Source organism: Dysidea avara, chromosome 11 (genome assembly GCF_963678975.1).
Source record: "Dysidea avara chromosome 11, odDysAvar1.4, whole genome shotgun sequence".
Taxonomy (NCBI): Eukaryota; Metazoa; Porifera; class Demospongiae; order Dictyoceratida; family Dysideidae; genus Dysidea; species Dysidea avara.
Window position 1 is genome coordinate 9,852,528 of NC_089282.1, and position 18,109 is coordinate 9,870,636.

Consider the following 18,109-nt stretch of genomic DNA (forward strand, 5'->3'; position numbering starts at 1 on the left):
AAAAAGCTATATTCTCGAGCTGCCTTGCCTCGTAAATGTCCAGCTAGTTGCATGACTTTTCTCTTCATCATCCCAGTTGTTTCACTTTGCTTTTCGCTCTAATGTGGGGAGCCAATCTTCAAACCATAGTTCAGGATCATTACCATTAAATGCATCCACAGGAGGTGCTTTGCCTCGGCGTCCATGAATGACTGTACTTACTTCTGACAATAGGCTAGTCTCACTGACTTCACTAGGAGGGTCTGGAGCAATGTCTGCACTAACACTTGGTACTACTCTTGCAAGCTCTTTTAATGCAGCAATCTTAGCATCCTTCTCTTCAATTATAGCCTCATGGGCCAATAACTGCTCACACTTTTGTGTCCAAAACTGCTTGGCCTTAATGGTTTGTTGCTTCAGTGATTTCTTTAGTACTTCAACCTCCTTGTGCAGCTCATCAACTACTTCAACTTTCAGGGTGGTAGCTGCCAACTCGGTGCATAAATTGTTTAGCGCCACATTACGATTACTCAATTCATTACGAAGGCCTTTGATTTTGAGGCATGCCTCATGAAGTTGTTTATGCAGTGTATTTATATCATTAGATAATTCAAAATCATGTGATGTCACGAGAGCTTTTTGCACAGTATTGTTGCTATTTACGTGCTCCTTCTCTTTCGCAGAGTCATCCACAAGATATAGTGTTGAATCGACACTACTAACCACAATTTGAGTGTTATGAGGATTATGGCCAGCTTCCTTCGATAACTTGCCTCAACGTTGATGCCAATCCTTTGGCAGATATTTCCAGCGCTGTTGCTAGTCGACGCAGTTGATTGATGACAATCTTCTTCAAGTTCTGTGACAGTGTTTGGCCTTCTGGTATTTGCTCACCTTCTTCAGAATCAGATCTGGAAGGGTTGTCGCCTTCTTGTGCTTGCGAACAATTAATAACTGGAGAAAGATCATCTTCCTGAGACATGATAGTTGCCCCAAATCCGAGTTTCTATCTGATTTGGACCTCCAATATAATCGTGACACCTCACCGCATGATACTAGTAACAATTCTAATTAATACGTAGCTCACACACACGTACACTGCTAAATAAGAAAGTAAGTACAGTGTTACAAATAGTAAGATCAATTGAACTGTCCCACACTAAACCTACACTGTTGTGTGCAGCTCTATCTACAACACCCTAAACAGTGAACAAAGGGTGCTTGCAGTCAATATTCAGGGATAAAAATTAATAGCTATTAATCAAAGGTGGCAGCCAGAATATGACTATATTATAATGACATGTCATTATTAAATTTATTGACATTACATCAGTGCAATTATTCCTTGGCTGTGGTAATCCTGCTCCTTTTCTGTAGCAGTACCCCTCACAGCTCGGCTGTTTTGGTTACAGTAGATACAGTAGAATCAATTTATAATGTAGCATATACATTGCCACCATTTCTGTCTTAATGAGAGGGATCACAAAAGTGCTGTATATTGTGAGTATATAATTGTTTTCTTTAGAAACAACATCATCTCAGCCAGACACCAAAAAAGATGATGGGAAGGTATCTGTAATATTGATTTCATTATACATGTTGTGTAAATGCATAACTACACTGATGCCATTGTAATTGTTTATTGTATGAAAACTTTCCTTTACTATGGACCATAGCGCATGACATTCTACTGATAGTACATGATCAATGCCAAAAGTTCATTTCAAGTTACATTTTATCAAGAATTACTATTGTATTATTATTATATTAATTAACTTTTGCTTATGTGATACTAAGCAAATATTATTATCATTGCCTTTTAGAAATGTGCATGGGAAAACATTTTTGACAAACTGATACTATCTAGTGTATGATATATCTTTAGAAGTTATTAGTAGCTTGCTTCCTTCAAGTAGGCTAGTGCTCCAAATGTAACTCACAATGTGTGAAAATGAAATGTGCAGTTTTCTTTTGTTTAGGGACCCGCCGAATATGCTCATAATTTTACCTAGTATGCTAGGCTGCACTGTTCAAATATTTACCTATTATATATATGCTTAAATTTATGCTCAATACTTACCTGTTATGCTCAAATTATGCCCAATTATTTATGCCTCAGTTATCATGCTCTGCTAATAATTTCCAGTTTATGGATAAATAACAAGTGGCTGAAGCACAAACTTACTTGTCAAAATGTATCACAAAAAAGATCGATATATTCTAATAGAACGGTCAGCTATGTGATTGTTCTATTAGAGTTACTGACTGTTCTATTAGAGTATATCGATCTTTCTGTGATAGCTATTTTGATAAGCAAGAATTCATACTATTACACAAATATTCTACCTATTATGCTAGCATTATGCTCAATGCTTTCAGGTACCTATTATGCTCATAATTATGCCAGCATAATCAGCGGGTCCCTACTTTTGTTCATACGTGAATTATAAGACCAAGCTTTACGGTAGATCAAGGTTTCTTTGCTATTCTGCCGTGAAATTGAGTCTTCAGTCAAAGAACATTTGCCATTACATAATGTAGCATACAAGTAGGGTTGGGAGGAATGGTGTGTTTACTATACAGCTCACCTCTTAACATTATGCACTCTTGGTATCACTAGTTTACTCAATTGCATTTTATAGCCTAAGGGGAAATGCAGAGCAACATTTGCATTTAATGCTGAACAAGAAGGAGAACTTGGCTTGAGTGTTGGAGACATAATTATCACATCATCCTGGGTTAATGATGACTGGTTATATGGAGAATGTAATGGACAAGAAGGGATGTTCCCTCTACAGTTTGTAAAAATATTGCAAGAATTGCCAAAGGATTTAACCACAGTTTCAGGTATGGTATATGCAGCTTTTGCTACTTTGTATTGGTATACTTTAAAAAACAGTGAAACACCTTTGGGTCAAAACTTCTTGGGCAAGTGACATGAATTTTTCACTTGAGAATTTGAAATTGGAGAAGTGATCCATTGCCAGTAAAGCAGGTTTCAGTATACTACAAAATAGCAAGCTAAATTGCATTTGGCGAAATAAACTTTGGTGAATTCAAACTTAATCTATAGCTATAAAGATGCTAATTTCAGGTGCTACAAGTAATTGGCGGATTAAACTTTGGCAAATTTGTAGCGAATCGCCAAATTCGCCAAGGTTTCTGCTATATGGTATATTGATTGTACTGTGTTGGATGTTTGTTTTGATGACACATATCATTGCAGATAAGATCCCAAAAAATATTTCTGCTGAATCAGATTTGAGTCCCCGTGCTAAGGCAATCCAGGACTATGTTGCCAGTGATAGTGATGAACTGAGTTTCAAGGTACAAGTATTTATGTAGACTGGCTAGGGTAGAGAAAATAGTATATCATAGTGGACATTTTGAACAGTTAGACCGATTGTTGGCATCCATAGTGTGATTGTTGAATCATACTATGGTGGTACTATTTGTGACAGTGTCCAAGTAATGGATCACAAAAGTTTCGGCTTTTAGTTTTGGACTAGACAGTAGGAAGAGCAAGAGAATTGATTGTACAGCAACTATACTGAAAATCAACTACATTCACAGCTATAGCTTTGTCTACAGTGTTGGGATTTAGCTTAAAATGTTCACCACAAATTGGTAAATCAACCAAGATTATAATTATAGTAAAACAAAAATTTTCCAACTCTTCCGTGAGCAGGCGAATAAGATGGTGCATAAGGTTTAACTGAGTTGAGACTGGCCTTCCTGAGTAATGGTTTGATTGAAACTTGCATATTTTTGTTTGTAGCATGCGTAATTTTTAAATTTCATTTTTCTCAAAATGCATGCTTGTGTGAAATAGGCAGATTTTTACATTTTTGGTGAAATGGTCACATTTAGTAGAGTGTTTCCAAAAAAGTCAATTGAAAACCAATGAGTATATAATGCATGTATATTATTTATAAAAATCCATGAAATGCTTTGTTGGTGGTGAAGACATAATCTAACAGCAAATTATCTGATTCAAGAAAAGTTCAAAAATCTTTGTTTTATTTGCAGTGCATGTGAATATTTGTGTCACATTGGAAATACAGAAGCCATTGAACTTTCTTGATTGTTTATAGCAATCGGTGGACATAAAAACTTACCCAGCAATGAATTGAGTTATTTTTAAGCACCTGTAATATTTTTTCCTGTACAAATTGATCTTACTTTCGTTACTACTTTTTAAGCTTAACATTTTCTTTGCATATGAACTTGAAAACTTCACCAAAACCTTTTCTTGTCTGCATATATAGATAATGGAGGTGTAATAAAGAAATTGAAAATGCATTATTATGCTGGGTTTTCACAGATCAGATCTTACTCTATGTACATGTATTATGCTGTGCAATTGTACCTAGGTGGGAGATGTGATTTATTTACTTGATAAAGTTGATAAGCAATTCTTTGAAGGAGAACTAAACAACAAAGTTGGTAGATGCCCTTATTCTCATGTGGAAATCATTGTGCCGTTACCATAATTGCAGAACATCTATGTAGATTTGTGTTACTGTAAATTTTGTATTTGAAAAATACTGTCTATACTGTGAAGAACATGTTGTTTATGTGCATTTGTATACATGCTTTTAACAAAGTAAAGTGCATTGATTAAAAGGTTTGCAGATCCTTTTGAAGAAACTAAAATTAGCTAATACTATTTTAGTGTACCAAAGCAATTCTCTCTTATGACAAACAGACCAGACAGATAATGGGATGTACATCCAGTTTATTCTGTATTCCAGCACATATTGTATGCATGTTAATTTAATTGTTTTTCGCAAGCTGTTGTAAAGTAGTTTGAGAGTATTTTAGTTCTTTGATTCTATTAGGTTTACAGCTAAACAACATGAACATTGAGAAAGATGTGGAACACCATAGTCCTCCCAGGAAAAGTTGTGCTATTAATATTCTTAACCAGGCTGTATGCCCAGGTGTCCTACAGACCTTCAGCACTTGTGCAGTAAAGCCTTAATAAATAACAATGTCCATTTGGTTCCACATGGGGTACTTTGATATAATAAATCACTCTCTAAGGTTCCTATGTTAACAAATACCTGAAATTAACAAGGAAAAAACATCCTGACCACCTGGCAGACTCCCGCAAGTGTTCAAGTGTAAATCGGATAGCCACAGGATCAAGGCTACCCATGGATTTTTTTCTCCTTTCTGCAGCTTTTCAAGCATACTTAATATAACATCTTTAACTGGTCTACACATATGGTCCACACAATTAAGTATTATATAGTATGTACGCGTCAAGCTGGATCCTCGAAAACAGTTAATAACTCATGATCATGGATGGAATTTCACATGATCTTCAAAAATTTGGCTCATTTGTAGCACTGTTTTTCATGCAAAATAGAGCCAAACCACACATCTCTGTTGTTGACACTTTTGCTGTCACCACTAATCATCCGGTTGGCTGAAATCAAGAAACACAGTATAGTGTGTCGTGTGGCCAAGAAAGCCGGTGCACCACACCGTGAGTATATTGACAGGAAAAAAGAAAACAGCTTTTTCGCGTGTGCATAACTCAATGGCCCCTACACCATTTTTGCATTATAGCTGTCCGCCAGGTAGGGTACGCCACACAACAGCCATTTGTGAAGTATGGGCGTTCAAACTTTCGTTTAACGTCTTCGTTTTTTTTCTTATGCCATACGGGAAGCTTCAATTTTTCTTTTCGCACACTTTGCAAAAATTGCTATAAAACGCAAACGTGTACCTCGATTACCTCAATCTTTGGCACAAAGGAGTGTGTAACAGTGGATTCACGTACCAAGTTTGCTGTGAATCTGAGGAATATCCAAGGAGTTACGAGCGTTTATTCATGTAAAAGAAAAATCAAACTTCTGTCATGACTACAGGGTAAACCTAGTGTAGGAATAACTTGAAAATTGGTGTGTAGATAGGCTGATCATCATAGCAGTGCCTTTTGATAGTTTGAATAGCAATAGAGTTACAGCAACAAAGTTATAAAGCAAAAACCAAACAAGTGTAAAATCACAGGATCGAGATACTCTAATAGAGCAGTCACGATGGGATAAAAAAGGTGTACAATAATGTCAACAAAAAAACCTCACCAGAGTTCGAACCAGGGACCTTCATACCTAACACCTACATCCTTAACCACTGCTACCTTGGCTGATCACCTCACTTAATTTCTGCTTTATACTAATTAAAATTCAAACATTTGTAATTTTATAGATCTACCAATAGAAGCACTAGATTGTTCTAGAACATTCTATGTATGTTCTATTAGAAGTCCTCAAAAAAGTGCATTCTATTAGAGTATTACAAAAACATCAAAATTAATATTGAATTAAATCATGCAATGAAATAAAAAGAAGTGAAATCCACACAAAAACAGCAAGCTGTGAAAAAATGGTGCAACTTTAAAAAACCTGGGTGAAAAAAAGTTGTGAAATCAAAGGTGGTTTACCAAGAAATGGCTGCAATGATGTTAATGATAAAAAAATTTAATAATGGCTATGTGCATTGTTAAAATTGATTAGCATTAACATCATTGCAACCATTTCTTGGCCGCCACCTTTAATTCCCCAATTTTTTCACCCAGGCTTTTTAAGGCCACGCCATTTTTCACAGCTTAGCTGTTTTTATGCATGTAGATGTTAATTTTCTTGAGAGAAAAAATCCACTTTTATTTTAGCTGTACACGTTTTCCAGGATCCAGCTCAACTTGTATGTACTATGGTATGTCCTAAAATACATAACAGCAAAATCTGAATACTCTTGAGCAGTTCATAATTATTTAGATGAGAACTTCAATACATCACAAGTATGTAAAAAAGGACCCGTACTATGACCTCATATGTACAGTAGCTAACGCTAAGCTTGCACCAATTACGCTGAACAAACACAATAAAGCATCAAACATTACGCCAGCATAATAGGAAGAATTTTAATTAAGTGTACAATGTTCATACCAAAATACTGAATACACTACACATTAATACTGCATTTAATGTCCAGAAAATGTGTAATGCTATTATTTTTATTGCTTGGCTGATTATTCACACTTTGTGAGAATAAGATTGAGATGTTCCCATAGAACACTCAATATAATTAAACAGCCAATTCCAAAGCTTAATCTTGATTTTGAGCATAATAGGCTAGGATTATGAGCACTGTGTAATAGCATATGGGAGTAATAGGCTATTTTCAAAGCATACTTGGCTAGCTAACATTGAAGAATACACAGCAGTAAGCCAGGCAAATACTAATTCTGTGTGGAAAGCAGAGGTTTATATACCTAAAGCTGGATATATTGAAAATGATGGAATGGTCTTTCCTAAATTGTATCATCAAATGGTCAATATTCAGTGGCATCACAGTAAAAATTTCACCAAAATCATGTATCTCACAACCAGGCTGATAGTGGCATAGCCAAGATCAAGATACTCTAATAGAACATTCATGCTAAGTATTGTAGCAGTCAGGCAAATATTTACATGTAGTATTACTAGTTATCCTAACAAACTACTGAATCTGTCTCGCATTCAATTTCAGAGGGTCCAAATAATGTTAAAATTTTCCTGGGTGCTATATATATATTTAGTAGAAATAATAATTGTGGTACCCTAATAGAGCAGTCAGCCTAATGCAACAGTTAAATTAATTCTTGAAATCACTGTCGGGTTCAATTTCAGAGGGCCCAATTTTCAAAACAAAACTACTTGGGAGCATTCCTCGGACTGTTTTAGATTGGCATGCTAATCCTAATTTAGCAAAATTTGACTGGGGGAGGGTTCAATATAAGGTTTCTTACTTGATCTGTCAAAATGACAGACCAACATGCAGCTACATGGTCACCACTGGTACATAATAGTAGCAAATTGCATACACAATATCTTTTTAAATGCTTATTTTTGTAGGTCATGATGTCAGACCATTATTTTTTAATTTGGTCAGTCATTGTGGCTTTTGGGTTGGCTGTTATTTTAATGTCTGAGGGCATGCCCCTCTAGATTGCATTTCAGAGTGTACTTTGCATATTGTACCTATAGTGATCCGCTCTCAGAATCCTAAAGAACCACTAAAACCAAATGCTCCTCCCTATAATATTATTCCAAAACAACGTAATTTGTCCCCCCTAGCTTAATATTCTGCAGCTGGGTTGCACGAGCTCTGTTTCATTAATATACGTGTGATCAATAATAAATATACAATTTGTTGTAATCAAAATCATGTTCCACTAATAGTATCATTTGCACTGTTCACCCAAATTCTCTTAACAGCATCATCAAGTCCAACAATACCTCTAAAATAATACAAAATATGTACAGTGTAGTTAATTATAAAATTAATAGTAGAATTATACCGTAGTCCTACTTCTTTGAAGCAGCTCTTTTTACCCTGGCCACTAAACGAGGTCGGCAACTATACGATACCAGCTGTTTATATGCAAGATCAGCAATTACACATTCATTGGACAACTTATTACATGCACCTTGATATATTCCTTGAAAGGAAGGCCATAAAGCACTTCTTGCTTTGTTGCTAATCTCTGTCATTTCTGGGGGACTGTACAAAATTTTCTGCACTAGAAGTTTATGTGAAATCACCATTAATTTTATTTAAAACCCAGCGTTTGTTTCTGTTATACCCCCAGTAACTAAACGGGACCAAGTGTGTATACAGGACCATACCCACTGAGCAAAAACCAACCATTTTCACAAAATTCTATTTTGCTATAAACGTACTGAAATAAACTACAGTAGGTAAGAATGTGTGCTACATAAAAATTTAAGCACGGTTTAATCACTTCGCTACGCACTGAAAAAGCACAAATCAATAAAACCTACAATGTACATCATCAGATTTGCCTGTTCACGGGGATTAAGAAAATCTTTTATTTTGTGTTCGTACAGGGTACAAAATCTGAATTATGGCTGCTTATTTATGATATGGCAGAAATAAAGTTGATGGTCATCATTTCAATGTTGGAATGGCCATTTCTTTGTCCACACGGAGACATGCATGGATAATACTATACCTTGATTGATTTGCCAGTTCATGGTGAACAGACTGAGCCAAACCCTGTCTTCATAGCTTGTTTCAGTTGTGTATGATTGATTAAATAGGTGCCTGTAACTTATTTAGTAGAGGATATAGAAAGCCAGCAGAAGGAATGTTAATTGAAAAACCTTAGACAGAAAACATGTCACTGAAAAGGTACTGAATAAAAAAACATGTATTGGGGATTTGAACCTGAACTTTGGTCCACCACCACGACCACTGTACTACAGTCATGACCACTGCTTCCAGCTACCTACCACCCTTAGCTTCTACCTTATAAATGTGAAAAAGAAGGTGTTAGTAACAAGGTGAAGAACAAAACAAAGGCTGAATTCACTAAACCTAGGAGCACTGTTTCTAATCCTAGGGGCACGGTTGCTAATTCTAGGGGCGCTGTTCCTAACCCTAGGAGCACAATTCCTAATCCTAGGGGCGCTGTTCTGTGTTTCATAGACATACACTGTAGGGCACTGTTCTGTGTTTCATAGACATAGGGAGGAATTCCTAATTCTTATACAGTCAAACCTCTCTAATCTGATGCTCAATGGGAGCCATAAATTTTGCTGGATTAAGGAGGTTGCTGGATTATCAAGTCACCTCTGTAATCCAACATCGTAGAATTATATCAGATTATGCAGTAAATTACAGGTAAAACGGGTCACACAAGGTTTTTTAACATGAATTAATTTAAAAATTTACAAGTATTACAACTTTTTTTCTACTATTGTCAGTCAATTAAATGCTTTGGTCGCTTAAAAATTATTTTCTGTGATTGTTTTTAATGCTGATATTATTCTCTGTCGAATCACAAAGGTCGAAAACAATGTATTTCCTAGTCTAGGGAATAAAATTTTGTGTCGGATTATGGAATACAGAGGTGTCAGATTACAGTTGTTCTCTATACAAAAAGTGTTGATAAATGACATTTTGGTCAGATTAGAGAGTATTCTGGATTACGCAGGCGTTAGATAGAGAGGTTCGACTGTTCAACAAATATGAAGTGTGCATGCACACCGGTTGTCTAGCACAAAATGAATGAAAGCTGTATTGGCTGATTAGCCACTTTTAAGTTATTTGCTGTATCGTTGCTGTACAAATCAAATTTATTCTTGTTCCAACTGTCTAGTGCTATAACTACAAGACTATTCATAACTTTGGTTGTCCACTCTTTTGTTACTATACGTAACAGAGAAGTAATTATATGGAATTTGAGGAATGTGCGAAAGTATTTTTGCTCAGCGGGTCATACAGTATATACTGGCAATTCTCAACTTCATTCAAAGTTTATGTATAGCATACAATATCTTTAAATGCAACCTTTAAATAGATGAAGTCTTAGAATGAATCGGATAAGGTTACTTTTCAGGTCATGTCTAAATCATATGGGTTCCTCTATTGTACAGGTTCCTTTTTGCATGTATGTACTGTGTATGTGCACAAATACATTGACAAGACAAGTGAAAAACATACGCAATAATTCCAACAACAATTAGTAGAATATCTATCACCATAGTAACCCCTTTCGTTTCCCTACAGCAATAGGTAAAGTTTAAAAATAAATAAATTTAAACAACAACAACAAACAGACAAACAAGCTAATTTCGTGATACACTTTATACATAGAACGGCAACTTAAATAATAACACACTTTGTACATACCTACTGAATAATTTCCAGTGAAACAAGCCGGGTAGAACAAACCCTAACAGGACACAGCATGTTGATCCCACCAATGCCATCATGTTTGAAAAGTTTGGAATTTGTGTAACAATGACTGCGGTAAGAAACACCAAACAGGTTCTCATGATGGTCTAAAAGATATACATACATGTTCATAATTATAATGATCTACATACTGTATACAGTACTTGCTGTTTATTTGTGACTCAGAATCATGTGACATATTGTAATTCAAGCATACTTCCTATGGTATTGAAAGTATAGGGGCCAATGACAATGAAGCTACACTGGATCAATGGGGATTCCAAAACATATTAACCAGCAGTATTGATTATATATACGTATATTACAGGGTATATCCTCACAAAAACAGCCAAGCTGTCACACAGCATTATTAAAATGTACTAGCATTAACATCATTACCGCCTTTCGTTGGCTGCCACCTTTGATTTCACAACTTTTTTCACCCAGGTTGCTTTTTAAGGCAGCACTTTTTCACAGTTTGGCTGTTTTTGTGTGGATATCACATCTTTTTGTGATTGCAAGTTCCAAAACCAGTTGATGGTTGACCTTGATACTTCCTTTTAACCTTTAATACAGGAATCATATGGCTATATGTAATACAAAGAACTGAAATACATGTAAGACGAATTTTAAAGGCACGTATATCCCAATGATAGCAGGGCAGATTCAACTTGGGAGATGCCCCTACCTTGAGGAAGTTTCCACAGAAGAAATGATTAATTATACTCTCAAGCACTATGGAGCTATGGATAGATGGCATTTTCTTGATTCAGTAAACAAGTACGTCACCCACCTGCACCAGCTGTACTTGGCTGCATGATACACTTGATATAAGCTATTTTCATAATATTTGTAGTACTCTACTAGAGTACACATTTTTTCTGAGCACTTCAATACAATGTATTTAGAATGTTCTAGAAGATAGATGATGTATGAGTTGTCATTATAGTATACTAAGCCAAAACTTTACAGTATTAAGTGAGGTGAACAACTGAGAGCAGTGGCAGAGTGGTAAAGGCTTGGGTATATACGGTAGGTGTAGAGGCCCCTGGTTTGAACCCTGGAGAAATTTATTTCAACATTTTTTGCACACGATTTTTACTTCTCAGTGACTGTTCTATTAGAGTATCTTGATCGCACTTTTTTTTCACATGTTTGGTTTTGCTTTATATCTCCTTAACTAATTAGCACTCTCAGTACTTTCAAACCACAAAAGGTTTGCACTAAAATAGTAACTTCATGTACAGACCAAATTTCAAGTTATTCCATCAAGTGGTTTAGGCATGACAACAAATTACTTTTGCAATTTTCAAAATCGCACATAATTCCATTATTCTTACTTCAATCTGTATGAAAATTGGGCTGCAAATTGCTGCATTTTGTTCTTACTGCCCTCCAAATTTGAAATCAATCAACTAAAGCATGCACAATTAAGTTATTGCAATTTTTCTACAGTGTGCGAAAAGAAAAAAATTTATTTAAGATTAAGAAGAAAAATACGAAGAAAATAAGACGAACTGAAGGCACATATCTCAGTGATGGCAGGACAGATTCAACTCAAAATTTTGAATAGGAGGTGCCCTACTCTGAGGGAGTTTCTCTGCAGCAGAACTGGTTAATTTTTGTTCAGGCACTATTGAGCTATACGAATGTGTGAAAACACACATTTTCTTAGTTCCTGTAAAATACACACATGTCTGTTGTGCATCTGCACTGGCTGTATTTGGCCACATGACACTATCGTGTGCTCGATATAACTATAGTAAAGCGGCTAACTCTTGGGTTTTACTTCTTCATGTAACCAATATTACAAAGTTATAATGATAGGTATTCCATGTATCCATGCATATCTTGCTTCTTGAACCATTTCAGTCCCTACCACTGAGTTTATCAAGTAACTCTGTATACACACGATTTCATAACCAGACACTGACGTTGAACAGCTTATCTTTAAACTATTGTATTATTAATCCACACAGAATTCAATGTGCTTTGTAATAATTTTGTAATTCATTAATCATCACTATTCTGTTGCTAAGGAAGCATACGTAACTCATGAACAAACTACTTTAAATGCACAGGGCTATTTTGCTAACTGCTTTTTAGTTTGTCTACGGTGTTTTCTTTTGAAAGTTGTCCTACATATATCAAACATGTATAAGAGAGAAATGTCCCTTTTTAAAATTTCTGGTAGCCTACAAGGCATGCGCTGATGATATTTTGGGCTTTACAGAGTTTCACCATATTTCAAACCAGCCATAGCATATGCTTATGAGTAAAGCTTACACTGTACTTGTCTGTTTTAAAGAGTAATACTGAGCCACATTGTTTGCTTTTTAACCTCCTTTTCAACAAAAAGCTTCTTTGCCACCAAATGTGAGTGTGAACAGACAAAAATATACACACACACGCATTTATAGAAAACTGTTTCAGGTCCATCTTGTATACAGCTGTAAATAAAATAATGCAGCTACATGTATGTCAATAGCAACTCACAGACAAAGCATGATCAGTAGCACCACCAGTTGATGGATAACAAAGCATTTTGTCAATAATTTTTGATACGGGAAACATCATTACTACATATAGCATATAAAATATATCACACATGATTATTACCAATAAACATGAACAATACAGTACATGTAGTGGACACATGTAGCTGTGTATTGATCAAGAACCCTAACTGGGCACAAAATGTTGAAAAAGTGGTAAGTTTTATCAATTAAGTCCTATACTATATGTTGCACATGCAATATGCATGGATAGTACGTACATGTATGATTCATGTAAAATGTGGGAGTATGCTACAGGTCATTCTCAAAAGCGTAACCAATAGCTATAGGAGGATTAAAACATCACAAACTTGAAGCTCTCTGATAGCTATATGCACACTGCCTCGATCCTATACTATCCTCAAATTGTACTAATGGTGAATCATGAATGATGAAATCAAGTGTTGGTTATCACATGATTAACTGCGCATGTGATAGCTGGTGAAAATGGCAAAGAGCTGAAGTAAAATTTCTTGAGGCAAGTTCATGTAGGATAGGGCTGCACTGATTCTAGTATCGGTGCCTGTATCAGGCTGATACTGCTGTTTTCATGAGGTATCGGAATTGGCCAACGGTTTGCTACAGGTACTGGTTATCATGTGTGCTGAATGGAAATGACATCCATTTGTACTAGCACAGGTACAATAAATGCTAGAAAGCATCAAGCACAATGCTGGCAATAACAGACAAAGTCATTCTTCTATGCTTGTGAAAATGCAATCCGAGAAAAGATTGATATACTCTAATAGAACAGTCAGCAACTCTGATGACTGATTTGTTGGAGTATTTGTAGTAGTATTTCTGTGACAACCATTACCTTGACTTCTTCTCAAGCCATAGTAGAGCATAGAGCACTACTTGACTGGTTGCTGAATTGGTTTGTACTTCTAGTGAATCTTGTACAGTTAGTCACTTCATCATGCACTCATTGTCCAATGTGTTAAACTTGTACAGAAGTACCATGAACTACCGTAATTCTCTTTATTTCTGTGCAAAAAAAATTGTGTAAAAATACTTCCGTATCATTTACGTGAATGACTGCTCTATTCAAGTAGTTCAATCTCACGTAAAAAAAAAAATTTTCGTTTAAGAAATTTTCGTACAAGTTTTCATATGAAAATTATTTTACAACGAAAAAAAGTAAATTACGGTACACAAAAAATAAATGGATATATGGATGAGTTAACCTATGGTGTACATTACAAATAAATGTGTGAGGTGGTGAGTAGCTAATGTACTTAGTATCGGTACTTGGATTATTGGTAAGAAGTGGAATCAGTACAGCCCTATAGTTACATGTACAATGTAGCAGTTGTTCGACTGTAGCATAAACTGCTTAATAGTTGAATATATTTTATTTACATTATGATTGTTTGCTCAATGCCATGAGGTGGGTGCTCAAAATAATATACTGGAGTAAAAGAAATCTGTTGACATTAACAAAAGGACCAAGAATAATTGTTATGCTCAACAAAAAGGACACGGGTGCAAACAAGGCTGTATAAAATTAAAGTTGATTTGTTGGTATGCTAACCAGAAGTGAAGATTAGCTAGCTAGTTCAATAAATACACCTGTATTACAGCAGGGTTACAGACTTACAGTGTAATAAAACAGCAATGTGTATAGGTTTCAGCTGGCTTTAGATGCACACACAACTCATATCAATGTTACTGCTTAAGGGTGCACTTTGTGTATTTTTGTCTAAGAATGACTCTAGGGGAAACACCCCTGACCTTTCCCAGACACTCCACTTCAAATCCAAACTGTAGTCTCCTATGCCCCTAATTACAGTATTCCATATTTTTGGCTGCTTAGGGTAACTAGAGCTTGTGGCCACACTATAACCATGCATGAATGTACGAAACTCCCTGATGCCTGTCTCCCTCCTACACCGTAGTATAAAACAAGACAGTGCTTAAAATTATACATGTACGTACCCTGTACAGTACATACACATAGCACAGTACATGACATTGCCATCAATGTACAAAAACATTTATCTACAGCATAAGGAACATTGCATACCTGGATAAGTGAAAAATAATGAGAAACAAAGACATCCAATCACAACAGAAGGAAATATATCTAGAAAAAAATGTTTACTAGGATAAATTGTGGCATTTGAGTAGAGTCAGCAGTGAGTGAATATACATATCAAAGCATTATGAGCTCCTTCACATACCTGTACATACAAATAATCTCTATTATCTGTTTGCAACAGCATTTACTTGAAAAGATATGGTGCATATGGTATTGTGCTACAAATAGTGCGTGCATGTTGGCATTTCATAGGGCAAAATGCCAAGTTTATTACAGCTTTATACCATAATTTAATAAGAATTTCAGCATTTGGTAAATGTGAGTAGGATATGCACTGAAACAAACAATTTTAATTACATATTGTAGAAGGTGCACCTGTACATATACACACCCTTGTAAGCAAGTACTATACCTTGGGGTAGATTCAGTGTAATCATGCTAGCAGTCTCTGGACCAAATGACTACACATACAAAAACATAGTAACAGATTTGCTCCTTCATAAAAACTTACCAAATAGCCACAGATACCAAACATAAGGTAAAGTCCAGTGATCACAACAAGGGCAATCTTAAACATCCTAATGTGAATGATAATCAACAATGTTTAATAGTACACAATACTATGATAACCTTCTAAATGTGTTTCGCATCTCAGGAACAACCGAACTCTCTAATGAAAGAACTAAACCAGCTCCCTAGGTAGAGCAAATTAACAAAGTACACACAGAAAGACAGCTTTTGTACTCACTTCAAAACAACAAGTAGAGAAAGCAATGAAGAATGGTAGCCCATCAAATGAAACTGTCTTTATGTGAGTTCTAAGAATTAGTCCAATGATAAATGTATACTGTAGATTACCAAAATTGATTACAATGTACACAACACACAAAACTTCAACATAAAATGTTCTCGTTGCTTCAGCACAGTGAATATAGGTAAATTTTGATGGTGAAGGAAACCCTATTAGAAACTAAAAGCAGCACTGTTAAGTGTGCTATCAACATAAAAAAATACATCCTATAGGCCATAATGGTAAAGAACAGAGAACAGCGCTTACATAACTAACAATGCATAAGCACGTGCAAGCTGATGGTATTAATTTCTTAGCCATCTACAGTGTATAAAGAAATTGGCATTACTACACCGTACTGTAGGTCATGCTGATTCCATCATACCAATGAACTTCGAGCCAAATTGTACATTGCACATTACTGTACAGTCTGCACATGTATAGTACACCATTGATGGTACAACAGTTTACGCAGAAAGTTAAGTGCAGAAGTACATATAAATGAACACACAGCATATAACAAAAGTGCTACAGTTAGTTTCTACAACAATTCCAATTTCAAATTCACTTACTTGATTAAGTGATGATGTTTCATGTCAAACCAGAACACTACACTTAAAGCAAATCCATTAGCCATTTGTGCAAAAATACTGAAAATACAAAAATAATAATGAACAAATATACAGCACGGCAAGTGTCAAACCTGAAAGTGCCCAAACTACCCAATTGTCTTAAATTAGCAAGGAATATAAGAGGAACTATAATTATCCATAGATAATGCATTCTGCAGAAGTCACAAATGATAACAGCTTCTAGTATTTACCAGCTTACTTGGTAAGTGATGGGAAATCTAAAGATAGTAAATTATGAAGATTTTCTGATATAAATATGAGATAAGCACAGCAAAATCCTGCAAAAGCATAAAAAGGCATAACGTTAATACATAATACCAAGAGTTCATAATATATATACTGAGGAGAGTATCCTACTCTCATATACCCCTGTAGAAGGGCGTATCGTGAAGTTATGATGTAACACTTCTGAGTTCGCCCGTTTTTCTTTGTATGATGTCATTAGTTGAACATGGTATCGATTGAACGCGTGCCTAACAACGTCTCTAGCAACCAAATTAACTCCAGCTCAAAGCATTTCTCACCGAACTACAATCGTTTCTTCATGGGTTAAGACCGCTTCGTAGGCATTTCTTGCTAGGCCATTCGCGAATACGGCTATCCTAAGTGTTGCAAGTGTGAAATGGTGCTACTATTCTTGCACTTTTACAGCTGCTCATACGTCACAAACTGCAACATCTTGTCGTTACATCATAGCTTCATGATACGCCCTTCTACAGGGGTATATGAGAGTAGGATACTCTCCTCAGTATATATACACCTGTATTATGAACTCTTGATAATACATGTAAACAAATAAATGATTTTAATTAACAATCAAAGTTTTAACTGTAGCATGAAGGAATAACTTGAAAATCAGTCCGTACATAAAGTCACTATCGCAGTGCAAACCTTTTGTGGTTTGAAAACATGTGAAAAAAGCGCAATCAAGATACTCTAATAGAACAGTCACTGAAAAGTAAATAAAGTGCACAAAAAACACTGGAAAAATTTCTCCAGGTTATGAACTAGGGACCTCCACCCTATATACCCTAGCCCTTTACCACTCAGCCAATGCTGTCAGTTGCTCACCTCATTTAATTTCTACATGTACCTTATAAATGAAAGTTGTAGCTTAGTACACTATAATGATAACTGATAACTCGTAGATCTATCAGTGGAAATTCTATATACATTGTAATGAAGTGCTGAGAAAAAATGTGTGCTCTATTAGAGTACTACAAATATTATGAAAATGTATCAAGTATATCATGCGGCCAAGTACAGCTGGTGCAGGTGGGCAACATACTCATATTATGGAACCAAGAAAATGCCATTTCAATGTATCAGTAGCTCCATAGTACTTGAACAGTATACA

At 35.6% G+C, this 18,109-nt stretch overlaps 2 protein-coding genes across 4 annotated transcripts in view; one reads left to right on the top strand and one right to left on the bottom strand.

Moving 5' to 3' along the window:
* Positions 1-4,605, top strand: part of LOC136239594 (SH3 domain-containing protein 19-like) — a 68,329-nt gene extending 63,724 nt beyond the window's left edge. For both annotated transcript variants that reach the window (XM_066030354.1, XM_066030355.1), the window contains exons 36-39: positions 1,505-1,548; positions 2,622-2,826; positions 3,206-3,306; positions 4,353-4,605. In XM_066030354.1, coding sequence (XP_065886426.1) covers positions 1,505-1,548; positions 2,622-2,826; positions 3,206-3,306; positions 4,353-4,472 — 470 coding nt within the window. In that variant the 3' untranslated portion in view covers positions 4,473-4,605. The remainder of the gene's footprint in view (positions 1-1,504; positions 1,549-2,621; positions 2,827-3,205; positions 3,307-4,352) is intronic.
* Positions 4,606-8,124: 3,519 nt separating this feature from the next.
* Positions 8,125-18,109, bottom strand: part of LOC136239417 (uncharacterized) — a 31,942-nt gene continuing 21,957 nt past the window's right edge. Inside the window, exons 6-17 of one of the 2 annotated variants that reach the window (XM_066030147.1) lie at positions 16,952-17,030; positions 16,824-16,904; positions 16,693-16,770; positions 16,079-16,148; positions 15,961-16,025; positions 15,842-15,908; positions 15,743-15,791; positions 15,316-15,375; positions 13,231-13,313; positions 10,690-10,841; positions 10,501-10,560; positions 8,125-8,272 (exon numbers count right to left, since the gene is read on the bottom strand). In XM_066030147.1, the coding sequence (XP_065886219.1) occupies positions 8,197-8,272; positions 10,501-10,560; positions 10,690-10,841; positions 13,231-13,313; positions 15,316-15,375; positions 15,743-15,791; positions 15,842-15,908; positions 15,961-16,025; positions 16,079-16,148; positions 16,693-16,770; positions 16,824-16,904; positions 16,952-17,030 (920 nt within the window). In that variant the 3' untranslated portion in view covers positions 8,125-8,196. Of the gene's footprint in view, positions 8,273-10,500; positions 10,561-10,689; positions 10,842-11,133; positions 11,300-13,230; positions 13,314-15,315; positions 15,376-15,742; positions 15,792-15,841; positions 15,909-15,960; positions 16,026-16,078; positions 16,149-16,692; positions 16,771-16,823; positions 16,905-16,951; positions 17,031-18,109 lie in introns of those variants that run through there. The other variant, XR_010693454.1, reaches the window with a different exon arrangement.